Consider the following 22,143-nt stretch of genomic DNA (forward strand, 5'->3'; position numbering starts at 1 on the left):
TTAGTTCAGTTGTTTTTCGTAATTTTCTCTCACCGCTCGTAGAGAGACACCCATCTATAAGTATTCGCCGAAGATCTTATTGGTGGCACCATTAAACTAGGGCGAGACTACTAGCCATGGGCATTAACTCGTACGGCGGTGGGTATAGTCTCTTCTCAACGCGCACGCTCAACTAGAGGAAGTTCTCTCTGTTGATAACTTGGTTGCTTATGTATTGTATGAAAGATAGTCCCCCAGAACTATATAAGAAGAACTATAGTCTAGGGTCGGCGCCCCAGCCAATTATAACGCTATCCACCACTTCCAACTTCTCTCATTACACTAGTGGCGTAGAATTAGAATTCCGTATATTATAAGACTATTCGGACGCAACTCTTAAATTCTTATCGATCTCTCGCGTAACTCATTCTAATCTTTCTATCTTTATCTCTCTCGTAGGAATTAATAGAGTAGATGAAGAACGATCTTAATCTCGGAACTTTCTAAGAGCGATCCTATATTTCGGATTAAGATATAACGCTCCCATTACTTTCTAGTATATTCACTAAGGGTCATTTCGTAGTACGTATCTCGACTAATTATAAAGAAAGTAATTCCCTCTAGAATTACTTAAGTTCGAACCCCGTCGACCTAGCTATCTACCGTAGTACTATGACGTTTCTTCGAATCGAACCGAACGATTCTAGAACTACTATCCGCGCGAGGACTAGATCGCTTTCTAAGGAACATTCTTTAATATCTTAATTAGTTAAGTTATAAAGTCTGAAGTAATAGCGTTTCGCGTCTAAATCGGCAGCGTTAGTGCTCTTATTAAACGAAATAATTCCTTCACCGATTAATCATTTCTCTTAGGGGTAGGAGGGCGATTTACCAGCGACGGAGTATTCTTATCGGACTTCGTTTTACTGTCTATACGATCGTTACGACGACGTTATTCTTACGATTCTTTCTTTCGAACGGCTAAGGGTCGAGTCTCCCTTTCGTACGCTAGTTCTTAGAACTCCTCGTTAAGCACTCCTTACGTAAATTTCTTATTTTCATTATTAATATTCTATAGTTCTTTTATCTAATTTCAGTATTTTTAAAAGTTCGAATTCTCTAGCTTTCGATTCATTAAATTCTATTTCTTTCGAATCTTATCTATATAAGTCTTTAGTAATCCTAATAAAAGAAGACGATAGTAAGTATAGTTAGTCTCGACTTCGATTCTAATTAGATAAGTTATAGCCTTACGAAATTAACGGAGATATAGCTCTAGGCTTTAAGACTTCTCCCGTCGATGCTTCGCGAGTGCCTAAAGATATTAAACACTTATTATTCGCTACACTTCGTTCCGATCTTTATATTTATTTAAGATCTTCTCTTTAAACTTTTTCTACTTTATTACGTTATACTTAGCGAGCTCTTTATAGCGTTCTTTCTCTACTTTAAATATAAAGCGAATAGATCTACGGATACGTTCTCCGCTTAATATAACCTAGTTATATTCACATAGTTCTTTAAACTTCTCGAAGAAAGAGATAGCGTTCTTCCCATTAAAGTATAGAAGATTATCACTTCCGTTTAAGCTCTAAGGCATTTCCCTCATTAATATTACGATAAGAGAGACGTATAACGATTATACCGTCGAATCCGGCGTTAATAGATCTTATAAGCTAATACTTAACATCGTAGAAGGCCCTAGCTTTCCTTTATCATTCGATCCTCCCGTAGACGATATTTTTCTTTATTAAATCGTTCTCATTCCTTCTCTTATAATCGAAATAGTGTAAAATCTTAATGACGAAACTAAAAGATCTAGATATTTTATTGTTTTTAGCACTTTTATTATTATTTTATTATTATTTTATTATTATTTTATTATTGTTTCTCCTCTTCTCCTCTTTATCTCTTCATCGACTTTCTCGTCGAGCTTCTTTCTTATCTCCACTAGTAATTTTTATTAAAATCTTAGATTCACTTCTCGATTAGTAGCGCTCTAACTTCGCTCATTTTAGCGAGTTCAGTTCAACCGCTTATTTTTATCATTTCTTAAGTAGATCCGCGTTCTTCGACTCCTTCTAAGCTTCTTAAGTTAGGAGTTTTCAGAGTTAAACGCATTCCTACATTCCTGGGAGATACTTCTCTTCCATTTCTTCTAGATAGTCTAAATAGTCGTTAAGTCGTTGGTCTCCACCCCACACAGTAGTAGCAAACATACACAGCTAGTAATCCTAAAAGGCACCCCGAGCAGCGGTCTCCATGAACAGCTAGCGCAAACCGCTCCGTACAGCGGGATAGACTTGCTCAGTCAGTGATCTAAATAGTACACCCTGCGCAGCGGTTCTGTATATATGGCCAGTTTCTCCAGATTCAGTTAGATAGGTAAGTAGGCAATTCTTCAGTTCTATTGGTTCAGTAAGTAGTTTAGTTTAGTTGTTTTTCGTAATTTTCTCTCACCGCTCGTAGAGAGACACCCATCTGTAAGTATTCGCCGAAGATCTTGTTGGTGGCACCATTGAACTGGGGCGAGGCTACTAGCCATGGGCATTAACTCGTACGGCGGTGGGTATGATCTCTTCTCAACGCGCACACTCAACTAGGGGAAGTCCTCTCTGTTGGTAACTTGGTTGCTTATGTTGTCTATGAAAGATAGTCCCCCAGAACTATATAAGAAGAACCATAGTCTAGGGTCGGCGCCCCAGCCAATCATAACTCTGTCCACCACTTCCAACTTCTCCCATTACAATAAGTTTAGATTCTACGCCATTAAAGGGCTTAGATGGGTTACTAATCTTTCCCTTACTAACTATTAATGGCACGTCTCTCGATGAGCTTACCACACTTATCCCATACGCCGGTGATAATGTACTGGCCGTAGTCCTTAGGGTGCTTAGTGTTGGCCTTGATGTACTCGAGGTTATCGACATCGTATTATCGTTGAGTGATAGTCGTGTAGTACGTTGCGTAAGTTCGTCTATAGGTGAGGCGGGTCGGTTCGATCTGCTCATAGGGGTTGTCTTCCACAACGGGGGTGATAGCCAAAGTGTTAAGGATCCCTACTAATCCTAACTAAGTTAGGGTTCTCAGCAACAATCCTAATATAGCATGAGCTAGTTAGGGAAGACATAAGGTATGAGCAGGGTTCTCTATTACTAAGAACTATATAGTCCAGTAGATAACATGAGTTGGCTACGAAGAGAGTGTAACTACCTAGGGTGATGAAGATATATATATAATGCTTACGCTCTGTTGCGCTCTATGCGCTCTATGCGCTCTATGCCAACAGGGCCAGCAGAGCCAACAGGGCCAACAGGGCATATCACGTGACCCAGCCTTATTCCTCCGTGAATCCCTCTAAGTGTCCAATGAACGTGGTGAGTCGTGCTCGTGCGGCTCGTAGTCGGGCTTCCTCAAGGCTGTGTCTAACAGGCCCCTTCCTACGCTCTTAGGCTAGTGACCCTAATCCGACCATTTTCTTTTCTTTACTTTGTCTCGCTATATCATTCTTTCATCATCATTAGGCCTTTCCCTTAGTGTAGGCCTTATACGTCTTAGTCTATACTGTAGGAATAACGTTGTATTAGCTAAGGTCGCATAATATTTACTAGACTTACCTAAGATCTGAGTATTTATACCTTACATCTATTATAAGTTATAGTGTAATGGGAGAAGTTTAAAGTGGTGAATAGCGTTATGATTAGCTGGGGCGCCGACCCTAGACTATGGTTCTTCTTATATAGTCCTGGGGGGACTATCTTTCATAGAATGGATAATCAACCAAGTTACCAACAGAGAGGACTTCCCCTAGTCGAGTGTGCGCGTTGGGATGAGGCTATACCCACCGCCGTACGAGTTAATGCCCATGGCTAGTAGCCTCGCCCCAGTTCAATAGTTATAAAATCTAAAATCCTTTTTCGACCCTATTTAAGATCTCATTATCCTTTAGCAGTTACGCCGCAGAGACCAGGTTACTTCTGTAAATAATCGGAGCGCACTCTAAAATAGCGTCTAGAATGATGTTTCAACGGTATCTAGCTAGGCAACGGCGCTGTAAGCCTCACACACGGATACCCCAGTTTCAGACGTAAATCGGGAAACTATTGCTAGTGACGCCGACGTTCAGGCTCTTACGGGCCGCCACGATGGTCGAGCCTTTAATAGCGACTAAGCTAGAGGGTAGGTGTTAACCCATTCTACCGAGATGATGTTCTTAGAGCCCGCGGAGGTTAACGTTCCCGACACAGAGGGCGGCACAACGACGAACGGAGTATAAGGCAACGTCTTAGCAGCCACAGCTTTCGCGGGGGATGGACTGAGCCTTGCTATGGATGTGGACATAAATGGTAGATCATAAACAACGGAGCAGTCTCTTATCATCTCCAATCATGTTATTGAAACTCTTTCCACGACTACGGACTATGGGATAGCTAAGACTTAGAACATTGACTAGTTCCATGATACTATTAGGGACCTACGCAACGCAGTAGGTATAAAGAATTAAAGTAGCTGAATGCCTTATTCTATCCACGTAGTTCTATTGACAACGACTCAACGCTTAAGAAAAAGGAAGAGTTCTCTCTCAGCCGATTCGGGTGAGAGGAAACTCTTATAGCTTCCCTTCTTTCTATCACGTGAAAAGGGTAAGGCGGCGTTAACCAATAGCCTTATACTTTAGCTCTCCTTAACTTATGCTTCAACCATCCTTTGCCTTATCCTTTTCTTTCTATAACGTCCACCCAATTCGGGTGGAGGGCGTAGAGTACTTGGGGACAACGGTGGGCTCGTGATAGATACGACCTTCCTTGATCACGATACCGCCCCATCGCGACGGCAATGACTTCCACATTGGTAAACCTATCCCACTACAGAGTCATTGGAAAATCATTATCCCGGCTCCTCCATCTTTCTATCTAAGGCCTCAGCTCTATCTATACTGGTCTTAAGGCCGAGTTTACACAATCGTTTCTACGCTGCTAGCTCTTTATCTTAGGATTATATCTGACCCGAACAGAACTATGATCAAACGATAAACTCTTACCGTTAGAGATAGCTACCAGCTCCCTCATGGCTTAGCTTACTAGCTCTACTTTCTCCGGCGATGCCTATAGATGCTCTTCTATAGGATTCTATCCTAGAGTACACAGTACCCCGAAATGGCCAGCCCCTTCAGAAGCTTCGTAAGCCAATGATTCTTAATTTTTTTAATCGATGACCTTAGTAACTGCTTCTCATAAGTTGTAAATAATATTTATCGCCAATTAGAGGCTACGTGGAGTTGTCTGAACAACTTACTTGTTATAGGATTATTTCTCTGCTTATGCGAGTAAGTCGTATAGGTCCACATCTCCGTTCAATTGAACATAGAATCTAACTCTTCTAAACAGTGCCATATCAATCAAGATGAAAACTCATTCAGTGATTTGCCTATCTGGCTCAGACCGACTGTTCTGCTGTAATAGAGCACTTCAGGGTTCGGCGTGCACGTGCAACAACGCACAGAGGCCTGTCCAGCAGATCGGGAATCGAGAACGCGTTTCTGGTTGATACTGACAAGACAACACCACCACCAACACCACCCAGAGAGGCAGCGGCTAGGGCTACGAACACCTGGCACAGCGGGAGCATCGAGGAATAGGACAGGATTGACAAAACACTCAGGAATTAGGTAGACGGCGCCAAAAAACCCTCGAATTCATGATACTCTCTTCGAAACTGTCAAGAATGGCCCTCTGCCAGCACTGTAAACTGTCCTGCTCCCAGCGATCTAATTAGGTTTGACATGTGACCTGACAGACCTCTGCCCTGCCAGTCCACCACCAGCCCAGCACAGCCACGTCGCCTTGTTACACTGCAAACCCGGATTACTCACCCACTCAGCGTTTGTTTCATACCACACCAAACATACATAGTAAATCAGTCTATTTCAGACAATTCTGGTACGAGTCTGGATCTCATGGGTGAGGTCCTTGGAGACTTGAGAAACTGGAGACTGCACGATCATTTTTTTCTGCAGTTTCCCGAATTTCGAAATGTCTATGAGCAGTCACTAGGAACATTGTCAGGAAATGCTGAAAGAGTCGGTGACGTAAAATAACAATCTTGAGTTGCTAAAGCTAAGAACACCCCGCGTATGCTGCGGTCGGTTACTCAGTATCGGACTGTCGCTGTGATTTCAGTTCATAATTACAGAAATGGCTGTTACTGTTCCGTCGCGGCTGGACTCGATGCCCTTGATGCACATAGTATTCCATCTCGCGCATATTGAATCGAGCATCTAGGCACCGCCAAGCGAAAACATTTTGAGACCATCTTTTTAACTCCAAAATTTATGTCCTTTTACAGTCGGCTGCCTCGGAAGATCACCAGGAGGATTGTCGACCGCTTAGACTTGCCCTAGTGTAGCAAAAACGTTGCCATGAAGGTCAATGTTTGCACAGTTCCTGGCCCGGTATATCCCGATCGACCCAGGCTACAAACACGCTACAGACGAGACGCGGCAGCAGAATTCTTTCTTTGTGCTCGTTCATGGTCTCTCAGCACCCGTCGAAGAATCTTGCCGGAAGCGCTTTTAGGAATTTGACTAACGAATTCCTCGCCGCCTGACAACCACTTGCTTCAGCTTTTCTTTTAACGCCAAAGTCTTGCAACTCCTGTGCTGTTTGTGGACCAGGCCGTACTTTGTCGTTCACAACAACAAATGCCTTGGGAAGCTCTCCCGATTACGCATCGGGAACTCCGATGTCAGCAATATCGACAACCAGAGGATGACCGAGGAGGAGGTCTTCGAGCTCCGCCGGGAGAACTAGAATGCGTTTAACCTGTGACGCGTGAGTTATCTGGCTTACCGCATAGTTCGGATGGTTGGGAAGTATTTACCTTTATCATTTCTTTCACCCTGTCCTGGACAAGCAATGGACCATCCGGGAGCAAGATTCCGATATCGCCGGTGTGAAGAAATCCTTCTTGGTCATATGTTTCGGCAATGGCCTAAGGGTTGCCGAGATATCCCATGGTTCCCTGGGGTCCTTTTGCCCAGATCTAAATGGATGATCAGCATCGGTAGCGGAAGTCCCATTGAGATTGTCATGGATGACTTGGCAGCGAGCTATCTAAGAAGTATATTGCCTATCTATAGACGCAGTGCGACAGCGACTTCGAAGGTGAAGAGCTTCAAAGGGATGATCTGCGACCCCGTGCTATATACATGTAGTCTTCTAGTGCCTTGGAGTCTTGGAATCCGTAACAGAGATGGCATTTACTTACGTCCCCACTAGTACCTTCGACCTCCTTTCTAGTCTCCGGGTCTACTATCTTCAGGACTATCTCTGGTACGACGCCACCCACGGTGTGAGCATTCTCGTACGTCTACAGTGCTGGCGGCGTGAGCGTAAGAGCACTAGTGTTCTCAGTCATACCCCTGGCTTGTCGTATGGCCACGTGCGGAAACCGCTTCGCAAGTTTGTCGATGATCTCTTGGGCTAGTGGAGCTGCCCCAGTGTTAAACTGCTTGACCAACTCAAGGTCATATCCAGCTGCGATAGGATCATTGACCAACCTAATGAGAAGCGCTCTTCAATGAGTGAGCGAGTGTTCGACGACCTTGTCCGCTAGTTTCTCAACTTACGGGGTACCAACCATAGTTCATCGCATCAGTGGGTGGATCAGCTCAATATCGCTAGCTGACACCACTTACAACCTTTGGTCGACTTGTCGTGCCAGAAGCGAAACTCAATAAGCGCAAATATCACCATTCTTCCCTCCAGGGGGGAATTTGAAAGCCCGTACAGATGAACTAGGATCTGCAGAGGACGGCGTCTTGTCCAGGAGCGATTTGACAGATGCAGAGCCACCCGGCTGGTCAAGCAGGGGGCTCAAGGAGAATTATATTTTTCAAGTCCAAGTTTACCCCAGTTGCTGCAGCACACATGGTCCCGAGAGTAGACTGATCAGCAAACACTAGTTTTGCCTTCGAAGACTTCAAGACGTATGAAGCCTCCTCCGACCTATATTCCAGCGACGACCCTGTCACAACAGCGCCTCTTCTGACAGCAGCGAACAAGGCAACGGGATACCAGATTGAATTAGACACAAAAAATACTGACGCCGTCGCCGGCACGGAGACCATATTGGTGATAGAGCGACGTGGAGAGTCGGGTCGCAAACGCTCGCACATGATGGACGGAAAGGAATTCGTCTGTCGATGTGTCACGAAAACCTCCCGATCTTTTTGTGTCTTCTTCTCGTTTTCTGGCTGCAGGATGTCGGTTCTTCGACTCGAATGGCCATGACCATATAGCCACGTCTTCGGGTATAGCCAGAGCAGCACAACGTAGATGGGTTGTTAGCGAGTTTGTTACCATTGGTAGGAAGAAGGACGTTCACAATCGAGCATATTTTTTTTCTTTGTACTTACCTGCTTTCAACCTCGATTTTGCGTATGGCATCGTGAGCTCAATGACAAGAAGAGCTGATATATGTCAAAAATCGTAAGACAAGGTTAACTATTCGGGGGATTTTGACTACCTTGCTGGAGAAGAATCAAAATGACAAACGAAAAAGCGTACTTTCTGTGTGCTCGCAGCCCTCAAGCTAATATCTGTTTTCATCGGCTGGATAAAGGAAGGACATGACCGCTCTACCACTGTAGAATGCACCGAGGATAATGGCGACTGTAGGACATGTGCGCTTGCACACGATACTGCTTTGTCGGTCTGTGAGCTCCCTAAGCAGGACACGACCATCGTCAGCGGACGCGCGACCGGATCCATCTTCGGAGAGGATATGCAGTACGGGGAAAAGAGGATGCGAAAGAAAGACGCGATAGTGGATATTCGCGCCCGTGAATCCTGAATGGATTAACCGACATAGCTAGCTAGGTTTTTGCATTATTGTCAAATTCCTGCTGGGCTGCCCCACTCCCAGATCTCCCTGTACAGATATAACTGGTTGGATATTGACTGACTCGCTCTACTGACATCAGCGAGGCAGAGAGACTGTCCATGAGGATCCAGGCCCGCACACCCCCTTCTCTGGTAAGAGGAAGAGTTTGCGAAGGTCCTCTGTTTCGATTGATCGGCTTCAGGAGTCGGAATGCCGAATATCGAGTACCCTAGCCTCCATATGTTACTAGGCGCTGGGAATGGAATGGGAATGTCCGGCCGCACCCAGATTAAAGGGCAGCATTTGTATAGACTCAGCATGGAACAGCGTGAGCAGACCGTAAGACAAAGACGAAGACGAAGAAGATTCTCAATCCTGTCCTTCGCATTAACTAGCTTACTTTGTTCATCTATGTATGTAAGAGGTTCTTAGAAAACTGAAGTCTAGATAGTACATGTATGCATGCAGAGCTCTTCTGTGCCATTAAAGGGGTGATAGACGTGAACTGAACATTTTTATTTATGTATGTATGCTGCTCTGTATCAAGTAGGCACACCAAGAGAGCACCCTCCACCGATAGAGGAGACCGACATAAAAATATTTAATCTACCTTGCTCTAGTCTAGAGGAGTTCTGCAAGACATATTACTTCTAGCGGTCCATTTTGACTGTCGATGAGCCCTGAAATCAAAACCGTCGAGCTTCATTTAAACAAGGTCTGAAAATAGAATCAATGACTTAGTTTTGAACGGTTAAAGGAAATCATTTTTGGTAACTCACAGAAAGTAAGATCTTTTCCTTGAGATTCCCTCTAAGATCTCCCATCACCAAAGAATTTGAAAGGGTTTCCCTGACGCGTTGTAAAGTCAGCCATTTCGGTTTTTAACTTCTTTAATTGAGAGGTCGCCGGGATCCAGACCACGTAGTCTGGACTGCACACACCTTCTGGTACTCGATCTCAAAGTCCTCCCATCGGGGTTGCTCAATGAATTTCATATAGTGGATGCTGGACCCAGGCCAAACTGCCGTGATCTTGTTTGTGGCTTTGTCTTTGTCTGTTGCATTCACATGTCAGTCCTATGTAATAACACTAAGTATGTTGATGACTTACACTAACTAGTGCAAACCCCCGTCCAAACAAGGTCTTGGTGGACATTCTGAATGTATTGATTGAAAGCCCTCTGCATGTCGGCTTTGACGTTCAGTGATCGAATCTGACACTTCTTCATCTTCTCGAGAACTTGACAGACATATTTGGAGCTGGATCACAAGGTATCAAAATGTTGTGTTATAAAGCCGATAGTGGAATAGAATGCAGAGCAAAAAGCAAATTCAGATAAAATGTGTCGTTGAAGCCCACCTTGGTTCAATACACGGTATCAATGATCCATTAGCGATGGGACAGTTCGGTCCGAGAAATGCTAGGCAAAGAGCAAAGGGTCCGTCAGCCCCGTATACCGCCCATTCAGGGTGTTTTGGCCTTAATAGTCAGTCTTTTTCAAGGGTCTGCTTACTGAAGTAATTGGGATAACCCGAGATCGCCAGTCCTAGGTAGGCCTCTGGAACTTGATCTTTCCACAAGTCTCAAAGACTTGTCTTGTTCTGTCCAATGATGTCGTAGCGAGCCGAAAATGACGTGTCGAATCCCGTCGCGCGGATCAGCACGTCAAATTCATGCATCTGTCCATCTGTCGTTTTGATTCCTTTTTCGCAGATTCATTCTATCGGTCTCCGGACGATATCCACGTTGGCTTGTTGGCCTGCATTAAGGTAGGGTAGACCTAGAGTGAGTCTTTGACAACCTAACTCCCAGCTTGAAACCAAAAAAAGTACTGAATTCAAAACGACTTCCTTTCAAGATCGAAGTATATTACCTGGGGATAAGCTTATCCTGAAGGCCTTTTGAGGCAATCGATTTCCTCATCATATCTTCTGCCCACTGTGAATAGAGTCAGATTCCGGTAAAACTCGGCCAACATCAAAAGAGACTTCTACGCGGATAGTGCGATCAAGAATTCACATACCTTCCGACCTTCTTCCTGCTGCTTAGTCCCTTTAATATTTGCAACAAAAACTTTCATTCATGTGTTGTTCGATTCTCTTTCGAAATAATTTATAGTAATCAGGGTCTTCTTAGAATGCCTTCTTCTGCTCGTCGGTATCTATTTTCAGTTAATAATTGAACTTCTATGATGCTGAACGTTGCCGCCAAGGAGGCCGTGTAGACTGCCGCCGTCTGTTAAGGATCCCTACTGATCCTAACTGGGTTAGGGTTCTCAGCAACAATCCTAGTGTAATGGGAGAAGTTGGAAGTGGTGGATAGCGTTATGATTGGCTGGGGCGCCGACCCTAGACTATGGTTCTTCTTACATAGTTCTGGGGGACTATCTTTCATACAATACACAAGCAACCAAGTTACCAACAGAGAGGACTTCCCTTAGTTGAGTGTGCGCGTTGAGAAGAGACCATACCCACCGCCGTACGAGTTGATGCCCATGGCTAGTAGCCTCGCCCCAGTTCACTAGTATAGCATGAGCTGGTCGTGGATCACGCGCGGTATGAGCGGACCTATGTTACTAAGAACTGTATAGTCCAGTAGATAACATGAGTTGGCTACGGAGAGAGTGTAACTACTTGGGGGGGTGAGGGTGTATATATAATGTTGCCGCTCTGTGCGCTCTGTGCGCTCTGTGCACTCTGTTGACAGAGCCGACAGAGCCAGCAGAGCCAGCAGAGCGCACCACGTGACTTGTCCTTGATCTCTTGCGAGGGCTTCCTTTCCTGTGTCCAATGAGTGTGTTCTGTCCTGCTCCTCATGGCTCGTGACTGGCCTTCCTTAAGGCTGTGTCTAACACCGTCCTACATCGTTCATTGAACTCGGAAGATTCCACACCAAACCCCACAGTTGGTAGGACATATGTTGGCGACCGGATGAAGACCTCAAGCTTCTCAACCAACGGCTGGATGCTGGGACAACTTGGACGCTGGTGGCGCCAGAACCGATGATACCGACCTTCTTGCCTTTAAGAGGTATAGCAAGATCCTATATAATAAGTCAGAAATCTATATCTCCAATGACGGTCAATGCAAGATCGCACACAACATACCCATGCGGCCGTACATATGCGTAAGCCCCCGAAGGTTGTGAGCCCTTCGATGTCTGGCCATTCCCAATTGTTCGAGATGCCGCCAGCATTGATGAAGAGGTCTCCAGAGGATTCAAACTCCTCTCCTGACATCGTGTTGACCACTCCGATAGTCCACTTGGCATTCTGCGCGTCCCACCTTGTATTGTTGACTCTACTATTGAATTGTACGTCAGGATACACGGCATAACCGCGTGCCACATTCTTGAAGTATTCTCCGATCTCTTCAGCTGGAGCAAAGCTTTAAATTTTTCGTTAGTATATCTCAACCCGAACTTGAATGAACTAAGCCCACTGATGACTCCAGTCGGTATTCTGTTCGAATGTGTATTGATAGGATGGCTGGCGACGTCGCAAGCCACTCCCGGGTATCGGTTCTCGAGCCATGTACCACCAACGTCCGAGTTCTTTTCAAAGATCTGGAATGTTACGTTCTTGATGTTCATGAGATCTATGGCCAGTGCAATCCCAGAAGGCCCTGCTCCCGCAACTATGATGTGTAATGGTCTTTCTCGAGCATCGTGTAAGGGATAATGTCCATAGAATAGCCGTGTCTTCGCAAGGTCTGGGGTCATTACTTCCTTATCCTTCCCCTCCTGCTGCTTCTCTTTGCTCTCTCTCTCTCTCTGCTACAGGAGGTGTTGTCTCTGTAATGTTGACGGTCGTCTGAAGCAGGCACTTAATTGCAGACTCCTGTAGATGTATATTACGGTCGTCACCGCCTTGCGAGGGAGTCAATGACTTTCGCTCTAGCGGATTGTCATTCTCGTTTATGGATTCCTGGTGCTGGACGATGGGTGCCTTTGAATCAACACGATGGTCAAGATCACTGTTTCTGAGCCACAGATCCCCCAGTATAGCCATTGACCTGGTTGCATTGGAGGGTTTTCAGCAAAAAATAATGAGATTCATGTAAAAGCATCAATGACCGTTCAATGACGGCGATCCTGCCATATTTTGTTTCCGCGAAACGCCGATACAAAAGAACAAATTTGACCCATTCTATCATTCGTTACCCACTGTCAGCAGTCCTATGTTTGCTGGATTTGATCGAACGTGCTCAGAATTACGGACCACCTTGGAGACGGGTAGTGGAGGAACTTCGTCATACAGTCGAGTCAGCGCCAAGTGGTGGCCTGACGTGGGTGTGAGAAGAGAGTTCCCCAGACCCTGATAACACCAAACCACTCCACGCTGTGCTCAGTTGCAATCTATCATGGGCTTCAATGGGCTGAGACAATCTGAACCTGCTTGTAGTGAAATCAATACCACAGTCCACATGTCTTTGTATCTGAGCAGTCTGGGTCACGAAAATCTAAATTCATTCCTACCCTTACCTCACTCTTTCGGAGTGTGTGTTTAATACCAGAACGTCTTGATCATGGAGAGCCAGAAGTCTACCAAGGACGCAGAAAGAGTTCCAAGGACGCGGTCGAAGCTGGCATGTTCGAGGTGCAGAGGACGCAAAGTCAGATGTGATCTCGTCAAACGAGGAGGAAACCAGTGTACAAACTGCTACCTGGATCACGAGATATGCACTGTGGTTCCTGGGGTCAGAATGGAGAAGAGGGTGCAACATGGAAAACTATCGGAACCGGTATGTTAGCATCGCTCTCTATCTCGCGCGTAGGCAGACAGATACCACACGCAGGTCTCCAGAACCTGAACTTCGAGCTGAAAACAGTGTATATATACAGGAGAACAGGCGCAGCCGTAAGCCGCCGGTCAAACTACCTATCAATAGCCGTGAAGGCCTTGAGGACGAGTGGGTTCAGTTTCTACCAAACGAGGCTCTCTTCAATGAAATCCTGGCTCGATTTGTCGACTACGTCCACCCGCAGTTGCCATTCATGGACATGAAACAAATATGCGGTAACTTGAGAATGAAGGCTTTGGCCGGCGGGTTCAGTTTGTTTGTCCTTCACGCCATGATCGCAGCAGCATGGCCACACCTTGAAGCAGAATTTGTTGTTGCTGCTGGCTTTGCCTCCGCGAAAGAGGCGTCGAATAATCATGTCCAAAGAGCCACTGTAAGAGAATCCTTCCCACTCTACCTTGGTGTCGTCCTACTGCCTCCATGGAGCCCTGCTCTAGTCAGATATTTTGGTTTAACAAATTCAAAGCACCTCATGGACTTAAACTACGAAACCGACGCAAAGAACTTGATCCAGGGATTGCTTTTCCTGAGCACATGCGCCAAAACCGACCCTAGTGGACGCCCTAATAATGGATCTGTTTGGTTCCTGAAGGAAGCAATTTCCAAGGCTAAAGCTGCCAAAATGCACCGAGAGGGAGGATCACATTCTGGAGAGCTGTCTTTGAACGAGAAGAGACTCAGAAGGCGTCTCTGGTGGTGCTGCTACGTACAAGATCGGCTATCGAACTTGCTCACGGGTCGCAGGCCTTGTATCAGGGACAAGGAAGTGGAGATCGCGCCTTTGTCGCTCGAGGACTTTGACTTCCATCACATAGCGAGCAGCAATGCCCAAAGTTATCCTGCATTGCCCCGAGATACCCTTAGCCAGATCTTCCTCGTCTACCTTTTCAAGTTGAAAGTCGAGCTATTGTCATACGTCTCTCGGAGCTCATCCGAGATCATAATCTCCAAGGAGAGGATTTGCGAACATATGGACAAGTGGTATCAAAACTTGATCGAGTCGGTCTCATCTCAAGCAGTCAGCACATTTGCTTTCAAATGTCTCATGACACACTGGGAATCGCTTGTACTCCTCCACCAAACGATACGATTTCTTTCAACGAGGGCACGCTGGGCTGAAGAGTTAGCCAGAACGCGTCAAACAGGCAGAGCACCGCCGCAGGGCAGATGCAGCACGTCGCCCTCCTTCGCAGAGCGGGAATTGCAGCACTCGCTCAGGAGTCACACAAGGCTACTCCTGCAGCTACAAAATCGTGGCCAGTTGTTGCAGATCGCGCAGAGTGGCCTCTGGGCGCTCCTACCAGCCATGGTGACCATCATCCAGGTTCTGGCAAGCAAGGAGAATAACGACGATGACATCGACATACGCGCCTATCGTGAAATATATCTCCAATACCTTTCCATCCTCGAATCCCATCGTCGGCGCCTGGAAGCTGTGGAAAGCGTCATGCCATTCGTGGAGAGGATGCTTCAAAAAATACCACAACAATGCCGCAGCGACGCCACTACCCCCGTCTCGCATTCTTACTGTGATTCCACAGGCCCAGTAGCCACAACCACTATTGATCTAGATCAGCTATCGGGCCCACCGTGGAAGAACTCTATGGTGGAGATCGACGATACCTTCTGCGACTCACTCTCTTCCCCGGCTGTTTCCGATGGGCAATTTGGCGCCGCCATCGCGGTGGAAAAGCAATCACCGCCGGATTTCCCTCTTACGGAGGATGCAGGAGATGTTCGCACTAACGCAGTCACCAGTTGGTTCTTGAGGTCTGATTCTATAAACACAGAAGTCCTCGGATGTGAAAACTATAACTGGCCGGTTACCAGGGAGGACGCTGCTTGCAGTTGAGATGTTACAAGCCACGCTCCCTGGGTTCAAGACCTGAGACAAACTAGGAGCAAAGCGGTTTCCGAACCATAGATTGGAGGGATAAAATTCTATATTGATGAAGACATTTTGATTTATGTTAGATGTTGGTATCTCCCGCCCACACAGGTTGAGGGTACTCGGTACAGACATATATGGCAATATCATGTCTATGGGGTCAGCCCACTTCCGACGGGGATCGTCATAGCAGTTATTTGGCAGAGAACTTGCGTTCCAGAAGTGTGATAGCAATGCCACGAGACATTTCAGTTGTAAGCTTCGAATTCCGGTTCTGTCTTTTAAAGCTCTTTCAACAGACTAGATTGGCAAAGATGCAACACATAAACAACGCTATGAGGAGTCGCTACCATTTATGTTGATCTTTCCCACGTCGACTCCTGTAGCATTCTTTATCGAGTATGACACCGCGTCCAGACAATCTGTGGATATATAAATCTTCGTGGTATCGCCCACGACTTTGTCAAAATTCTCGATAAATCCTTCGGGCGTGTCGCTGACGAAGCCCGGAAATGTTGCCAACATGGTTCGGGCCGCTCTTCCGCCGCCCACGCTGAAAGCCTCTCCAGAGACGGCGCAGTGCTTCCTGGCTAGGGAGGCGACATAGACGGCGACGTGTAGCGTCTCGAAGAACCGACGAGTGATCTTTTTGATGAGAGGGGACAGGTCAGACCGAAGACTGCTCCCTTAGAGGAGGCGTAACCTCCATCGCCGCCACCGTCAAATCCCTAAATGGCGTCAGAACAAGTGTTTATAATGCGCCCGTACCTTTTGCTTTTCCATCACCGGCCACACCATACTAATTAGTAACGCTGTGCCAAGGGCTGCAATCTCCCATCTCCGACGAAACGAAGCTTCATTGATCTTGTCGTGAGAGCTCATTTGTCCCGCAGTACCGGCGTTGTTGACTAGGAAGTATACCGTGCTGTATGTCTTGATGACATTGTCGACGAGTTCTTGCACTTCGGAATTGATAGAAACGTCGTGCCCATCCAGGATAGCTTCCCCGCCGGCGCTTTTAATCTCGTCCACGACTTACTGTGTCCGTGAAATGGAGCCTTTCCCTCCATCGACGCTCCCCCCATAGTCATTCACAACCACTTTGGCGCCTTAGCGGGCCAGCAGCAGCGCATATTCGCGCCCGAGGCCTCCCCCAGCTCCTGTCACAATGGCCACCTGGTCGCTCAATCCCAAATTGACCGATGACATGATGGCGACGGATCTCTTTCAAGATGCGAACGTTGCTCAAAGGTGACAGAAGATCTGGGCCTTTGTTTAAGGTGATGGGAGAATTGTAGTCGTCGAGTCTAGGGCACGTTTGATATTGCCAACAAGATATGGAAAAGGTCAAGTACTACACCGGAGGAGCTTATTTATGCACAGGATGACTAACGCAAAAGCGCTCGATATGTCTAAACTCCACGAGATTAATTCTACGTTGTATTGTACAGTTTAGCTCCGCATCAAGCTGTATGCCAAGTATCCGGGGCAGTGCGAAGGAATCTACATAGATACTGTTGAACGCAGAACAGTTGTGGATCTGTCTGGTTGATTGTGTTCTGTCCCCTTGGCTATTCAGAGAGACTCTGCCTGTTTATATATACATTGGTCTGTAACCATAACAGCATTCCTGAAACCTCCTATTCCGTCGCCATCCTATCACAGGTCTGCAGGAACAACGAGGTTGAGGCAGTTTGCGCAGTTGGTGAAACGCCTAGCGTCTCGGGTGGTTTGCCCCAGTGGTGCTCTCGCGACCCTGTCAACAGATACCATGGTATGCGTTGTCAGCGAATCGAGTCAGCGAGATTCCCTTGGACCTCTCGGCCGATACTCCATAGCTGTTAATCCATCTCCGCAGTAAGAATACGAACCGCAGTGCAGTTGAAATTTCGGGTCGTCAAATCTTTAGATATTTTCATGCCTTAATGACCAGAATGTATATACGTACTCTCTAACGGTGCGATTGACCGCAGTACCAAGAAGGTGTAATGACCGTCAAGCGCCGTCTTCGGTCGAAGGCTTCTGGACGAGGCTTGTAACCCTTTCGTAATCTTACGAAATGTCCCCCGTAACTATATAACTAGTCAGGCGTCGGCCCAGAATCCTTGAGAAGGTGGGTGAGTCAAAATCACGTGCTTTAAAGTCACGTTGTTGTCGCCACGTTATCTGGAATCGGCAACCGTCAACGAGCATCAACCTCTCCAATATGGCATCAGTCATTATACCCACTACAACAACACTGAAATCTCAAGCACAATCTAAGGTAGCTCTGGTGACTGGAGCGGCCTCTGGGAAAGGTTTCGCCATCACGCGACTCCTGGAAAAGCACGATGCAAAAGTCGTTCTAATTGACCTGGACCTGACCAAAGTGCACGCAGCGGCAGAAGAAATTGGTCACGGCAGCACGCCGTTCTCTTGTGACGTCTCATTGTGGACGCAACAGATGGAACTGTTTGAATGTGTATCTCAATAGGGGGGCATACCAGAGATCGTGTGCTTAAACGCTGGTGTCGACCCGGAGTTGGCGACAGTCAGTGGGAATGAGCAAGTAGCCAGTCAAGCCAAAGGCAAGGTCATGGCCAACTATCTGGCAGTGCATCCGACCTCTTGAAGAAGCTCCGGACCTGATAATGGACGTCAATTCAAGGGCGTGGTTTATGGTCTCGACCTTGCCACCTACCACATGATCCCTAACAGGGGAGACAGAGTTAATATCACCGGGTCAACAGGCTCGTATATGCCCCTTGCACACCAAGATATCTATGCAGCTTCCAAGCATGCGGTTCTTGGCTTGATGCGCAGCACCTCGCCGAGGGAGGAGCTGAAGAAAAGGCAATGTCTCGGCCTCTTTCGTAGCACCGTGGCTCACGACGACAGCGATGACGGCCGACATATCAACTGCAATCATAGCTGGAACGGAATCGAGCACGGCAGAGGACGTAGCTTGGGCAGTCGGGTATCTTGTGGCAGCTGGAAGAGAGGAGACTAACGGTGCATGTATATGCATCAAAGGAAAGAAAGTATATAAAGGTGGAAAAGAGCTACGGAGATTGGTTAGCACAACTCGTGTACTTCTGAGGGTATCCTTACTCATGGAGAGCCTTCTACTGTAATAGAGCACTTCAGGGTTCGGCATGCACGTGCAACAACGCACAGAGGCCTGTCCAGCAGGTTGGGAATCGAGAACGCATTTCTGGTTGACGCTGACAGAGCACCACCAACACCACCCAGAGAGGTAGCGGCTAGGGCAGCGAGTGCCTAACACGACGACGGCATTGAGAAGTACGAAAGGGCCGATGAAACACTCAAGAATAGGTAGGCGACATCAAAAACATGGAATACTCTGTCAAACTGTAAAGAATGGCACTCTGCCAGCACTGTGAACTGTTCAGCACTCCCCTTTGGCCCATTTTGGTTTGACGTGTGACTAGACAACTCTCCTTCCTGCTACCCCCCATACCATCCGAGCACAGCCGCTTTGCTTTGTTACAGTAGAAGAATTACTCATGAAGAACATATCGAGTGTTTCCGCACCAGCTCAGTGGATAAATAGTCTTCTTGGCATCTCTTTCCTTTGCGATTGGTTCACGGGCGACAAGATGGTATTCATTCCTCCCTTATCCACAACGCTCACTGGGTCTTGAAGAGATCGTAATGTCATTGATCGACTTTGGATTATCCGCGAAAGTGGCGATTGTAACGGGAACTAGGAGAGGGCTCCGCCACGAATACACCCTGTTGCTGACTCGTAAAGATGTGGTGGTCGTCAGTGACTATTGCGGAACGCTCGACGTGTAGCACTGAACCCTTCCTAAATGGCTTCGTGCGGTGATATCTATATTGGCGTCTTCACACAAATAGATTTTTCACTGGACCAACCTTTTCTGATCCCAATTAATTCAACAAGACGGAGCGAAGGGAACCATTTCACGGGCACAGTCGGTCATGGGCGAAAGTCATTTCCGACGGGAATGACATATATATTGTAACAAGGCAAAGTGGCTGTGCTGTGCTGGGCTGGTGGGCTAGCGGAGAGGGAAGTTGTCTAGTCACATGTCAAACCAAAATGGGCGGGTAGGGGGGAGTGCGAGACAGCTTACAGTGCTGGAAGAGTGCCATTCTTTACAATTAGACAGAGGTTCAGTATTCTATGCTTTTGATGCCGTCTATCTATTCTTGAGTGTTTTATGAGTCCCATCCTAGCTCCTCAATGCCACCGCCGTGCTAGGCGGTCGTTGCCCTGGCCGCTACCTCTCTGGGTGGTGTTGGCGGTCGTGTTGTCTTGTCAGCGCCAACCAGAAGAAATGCGTTCTCGATTCCCGACCTGCTGGACAGGCCTCTGTGCGTTGTTGCACGTGCATGCCGAACCCTAAAGTGCTCCATTACAATATAAAACAGAGTCTAGTGATAAGGAATAGTAGATACCCCTATATTATATAGCCGAGAAGGAAAGAGGAGGATGCGCCTCTCGCTCTGGAAGTACTTGGTATACTAGTAGTAAGAAAATATCACCCTGAATCGTGAAAACCTCTTGGCTGGCGGCCTGATACCTTCGATTGATGGACGCTAATAAGTCGACCATTAGTGAATTGACGCAGCCCCGGAACTTGCACCCTTTTGAAGGGACGAGTCACGTGAAATCTGTGTTGACGGCGATCGCGACCACTTGGACCTCGGCGCCCAAGATAGTAGCCAATAATCGGTCCTATTGCTACTAGTGAGCGAAGGCTTCATCGTATGTTCAGTGGCGTGACATGGTACGACTTTCTTCCTTGCCATAATCTGGAGTTGTGATATTTCACTTCGAGCACTTCGCTATTGATTCTACAGTATATGAACCAGCCTACGATATACCGAGTATAAATCCAGCCATTCACCACCCCCACACTGCCATGAATTATTCGGAAACGGCCCACGACGACGAGCGCGGCGCAACACAAGCCGTTCAGGAGAGTGGAGAAGAATCTGCTCCTCTCCTGGGGCGACGCGGGAACACCGAAAATGGAGGGACTTCGTCTGCTTTGAAGTTCGTCTTGATGTGCGGTTTTAATAGCTTCGTGGCTGACTGGGTCTACGAGGGCTCCCGAAGTATTCTCGGGCCGTACCTCCTGCTCCTGGGAGCCGACGCCCTGGCCATTTCCGTCATCTCTGGCTTCGGCGAATTCCTGGGCTATGCTCTGCGCCTGATCTCCGGCCGAAGCGCAGATCGAACTGGACTGTACTGGCCGATCACCATTGCCGGCTACATCTTGCAAATGGCGGCGGTGCCTTTGCTGTCTTTGGCTCGGTCCTGGCAGGTGGCCGGTCTCCTCATCATTCTCGAACGGGTAGGCAAGGCCACGCGGAGCCCTCCACTGAAAGCCATGCTCTCTCACGCCGCGAAATCGATGGGCTTTGGCTGGGCGTTCGGAATCCACGAGGCGATGGATCAGATCGGTGCTTTATTTGGCCCCCTCTTCGTCGCATTGCTCCTGAAGGTCAAGCACGAAAACTACCAATTCACATTCGCCATGTTGGCGGCTCCCGCTGCGGTAATGCTTCTTGGAGTTGCCGTCGCGCGACTTGTATATCCGCATCCAGAGAATCTCGAGTCCCAGTCTCCAGGGCAAGATACCGATAAACTACCACGAGTTTTCTGGATATATCTCCTTGCCTCGTCATTGGTTGGAGCTGGGTTCGCTGACTTCCCAGTCATGGCCTACAAGTTCCGCCGCACTGGGGACCTTTCCGATGAGTTTGTTCCTGTCGTATACGCTATCTCAATGGCTGTTGCCGGTACAGGCTCCTTGGCCTTTGGTCGACTGTTCGACCGGTTCGGCCTCAATTTACTGGCGCTACTTACCCTGGTAGCGGCTGCCTACGCACCCTTGGTGTTTCTCGGCCGTGGACATGTCCTGGGTATCATTGGAAGCTGTTTTTGGGGCCTAGGAACCGGTGTCCATGAATCCATCATTCCAGCAGCGGTGGCGCCGATGGTCGGACCCGGTCGTCGAGCGTCCGCGTACGGCCTGTTTACGGCCATTTATGGCGTGTCCTGGTTTCTCGGGAGTACCGTTATTGGCCTGTTGTTCAATAGATGGATGCCCGCGGTCGTTATCTTTTCTGTGGGCCTCCAATTGGCTGCAATACCGCTTATAGTCTATGCGGACAGATTGATCAGCCAGTCTCAGACATCAACTGGTGCGGAGGAAGAACCATTTTTAGAGCCAAGTGATATCTAGAGATACAAGCGTCTTGATTGCGAACGTTATTCGGCGATTGATTTTTGGAAGAGAAACACTGTGGCAAAAGGATGATCTATCCCAACTGTCTTGAAGACCTCGTATTGTACCTACTTGGGTATCACAATGCATCTAGTACCTAGAATCTCCAGAATACCGATCCAAGGGAGGAAAGACGCTCGCCACAGTTAGTGCGCCAGTTTCGCCATTCCCTTCCTGTCGACGCAAGAAGGCCACGGCAACCCCACGAGAGTGCCACAAGGCTCACAGCAGCGTTCGTGGCAACCACCACTCAAAGTTCCTCCGTCGAGAGGCTCGCCGCCAGTCAACCTAAAAGGCCCACCTCCGAACATGGAATGATTACGGGATC

At 47.5% G+C, this 22,143-nt stretch overlaps 7 protein-coding genes across 7 annotated transcripts; 3 read left to right on the top strand and 4 right to left on the bottom strand.

Moving 5' to 3' along the window:
- Positions 1 to 7,347: 7,347 nt before the first annotated feature.
- Positions 7,348 to 7,620, bottom strand: Z519_05673 (uncharacterized protein; the record flags this gene model as incomplete). The annotated part of the gene is made up of 2 exons (XM_016763413.1): positions 7,348 to 7,552; positions 7,607 to 7,620. 2 exons carry the CDS (start codon positions 7,618 to 7,620, stop codon positions 7,348 to 7,350), a joined length of 219 nt encoding a protein of 72 aa, XP_016619737.1.
- Positions 7,621 to 9,752: 2,132 nt separating this feature from the next.
- Z519_05674 (uncharacterized protein) lies at positions 9,753 to 10,090 on the bottom strand (the record flags this gene model as incomplete). Its single annotated transcript, XM_016763414.1, has 2 exons — positions 9,753 to 9,916; positions 9,979 to 10,090. The coding sequence occupies 2 exons, from the start codon at positions 10,088 to 10,090 to the stop codon at positions 9,753 to 9,755; spliced, it is 276 nt and encodes a 91-aa protein (XP_016619738.1).
- Positions 10,091 to 11,709: 1,619 nt separating this feature from the next.
- On the bottom strand, positions 11,710 to 12,582 carry Z519_05675 (uncharacterized protein; the record flags this gene model as incomplete). Its single annotated transcript, XM_016763415.1, has 3 exons — positions 11,710 to 11,904; positions 11,969 to 12,237; positions 12,303 to 12,582. 3 exons carry the CDS (start codon positions 12,580 to 12,582, stop codon positions 11,710 to 11,712), a joined length of 744 nt encoding a protein of 247 aa, XP_016619739.1.
- A 1,002-nt stretch (positions 12,583 to 13,584) lies between these two features.
- Z519_05676 (uncharacterized protein) lies at positions 13,585 to 15,516 on the top strand (the record flags this gene model as incomplete). The annotated part of the gene is made up of 1 exon (XM_016763416.1): positions 13,585 to 15,516. One exon carries the CDS (start codon positions 13,585 to 13,587, stop codon positions 15,514 to 15,516), a length of 1,932 nt encoding a protein of 643 aa, XP_016619740.1.
- Positions 15,517 to 15,885: 369 nt separating this feature from the next.
- On the bottom strand, positions 15,886 to 16,637 carry Z519_05677 (uncharacterized protein; the record flags this gene model as incomplete). The annotated part of the gene is made up of 3 exons (XM_016763417.1): positions 15,886 to 16,197; positions 16,321 to 16,514; positions 16,592 to 16,637. 3 exons carry the CDS (start codon positions 16,635 to 16,637, stop codon positions 15,886 to 15,888), a joined length of 552 nt encoding a protein of 183 aa, XP_016619741.1.
- Positions 16,638 to 17,758: 1,121 nt separating this feature from the next.
- Positions 17,759 to 18,025, top strand: Z519_05678 (uncharacterized protein; the record flags this gene model as incomplete). The annotated part of the gene is made up of 1 exon (XM_016763418.1): positions 17,759 to 18,025. The coding sequence occupies one exon, from the start codon at positions 17,759 to 17,761 to the stop codon at positions 18,023 to 18,025; it is 267 nt and encodes an 88-aa protein (XP_016619742.1).
- Positions 18,026 to 20,444: 2,419 nt separating this feature from the next.
- Z519_05679 (uncharacterized protein) lies at positions 20,445 to 21,773 on the top strand (the record flags this gene model as incomplete). The annotated part of the gene is made up of 1 exon (XM_016763419.1): positions 20,445 to 21,773. One exon carries the CDS (start codon positions 20,445 to 20,447, stop codon positions 21,771 to 21,773), a length of 1,329 nt encoding a protein of 442 aa, XP_016619743.1.
- Positions 21,774 to 22,143: the final 370 nt, after the last annotated feature.

Source organism: Cladophialophora bantiana, assembly GCF_000835475.1.
Source record: "Cladophialophora bantiana CBS 173.52 unplaced genomic scaffold supercont1.8, whole genome shotgun sequence".
Taxonomy (NCBI): Eukaryota; Fungi; Ascomycota; class Eurotiomycetes; order Chaetothyriales; family Herpotrichiellaceae; genus Cladophialophora; species Cladophialophora bantiana.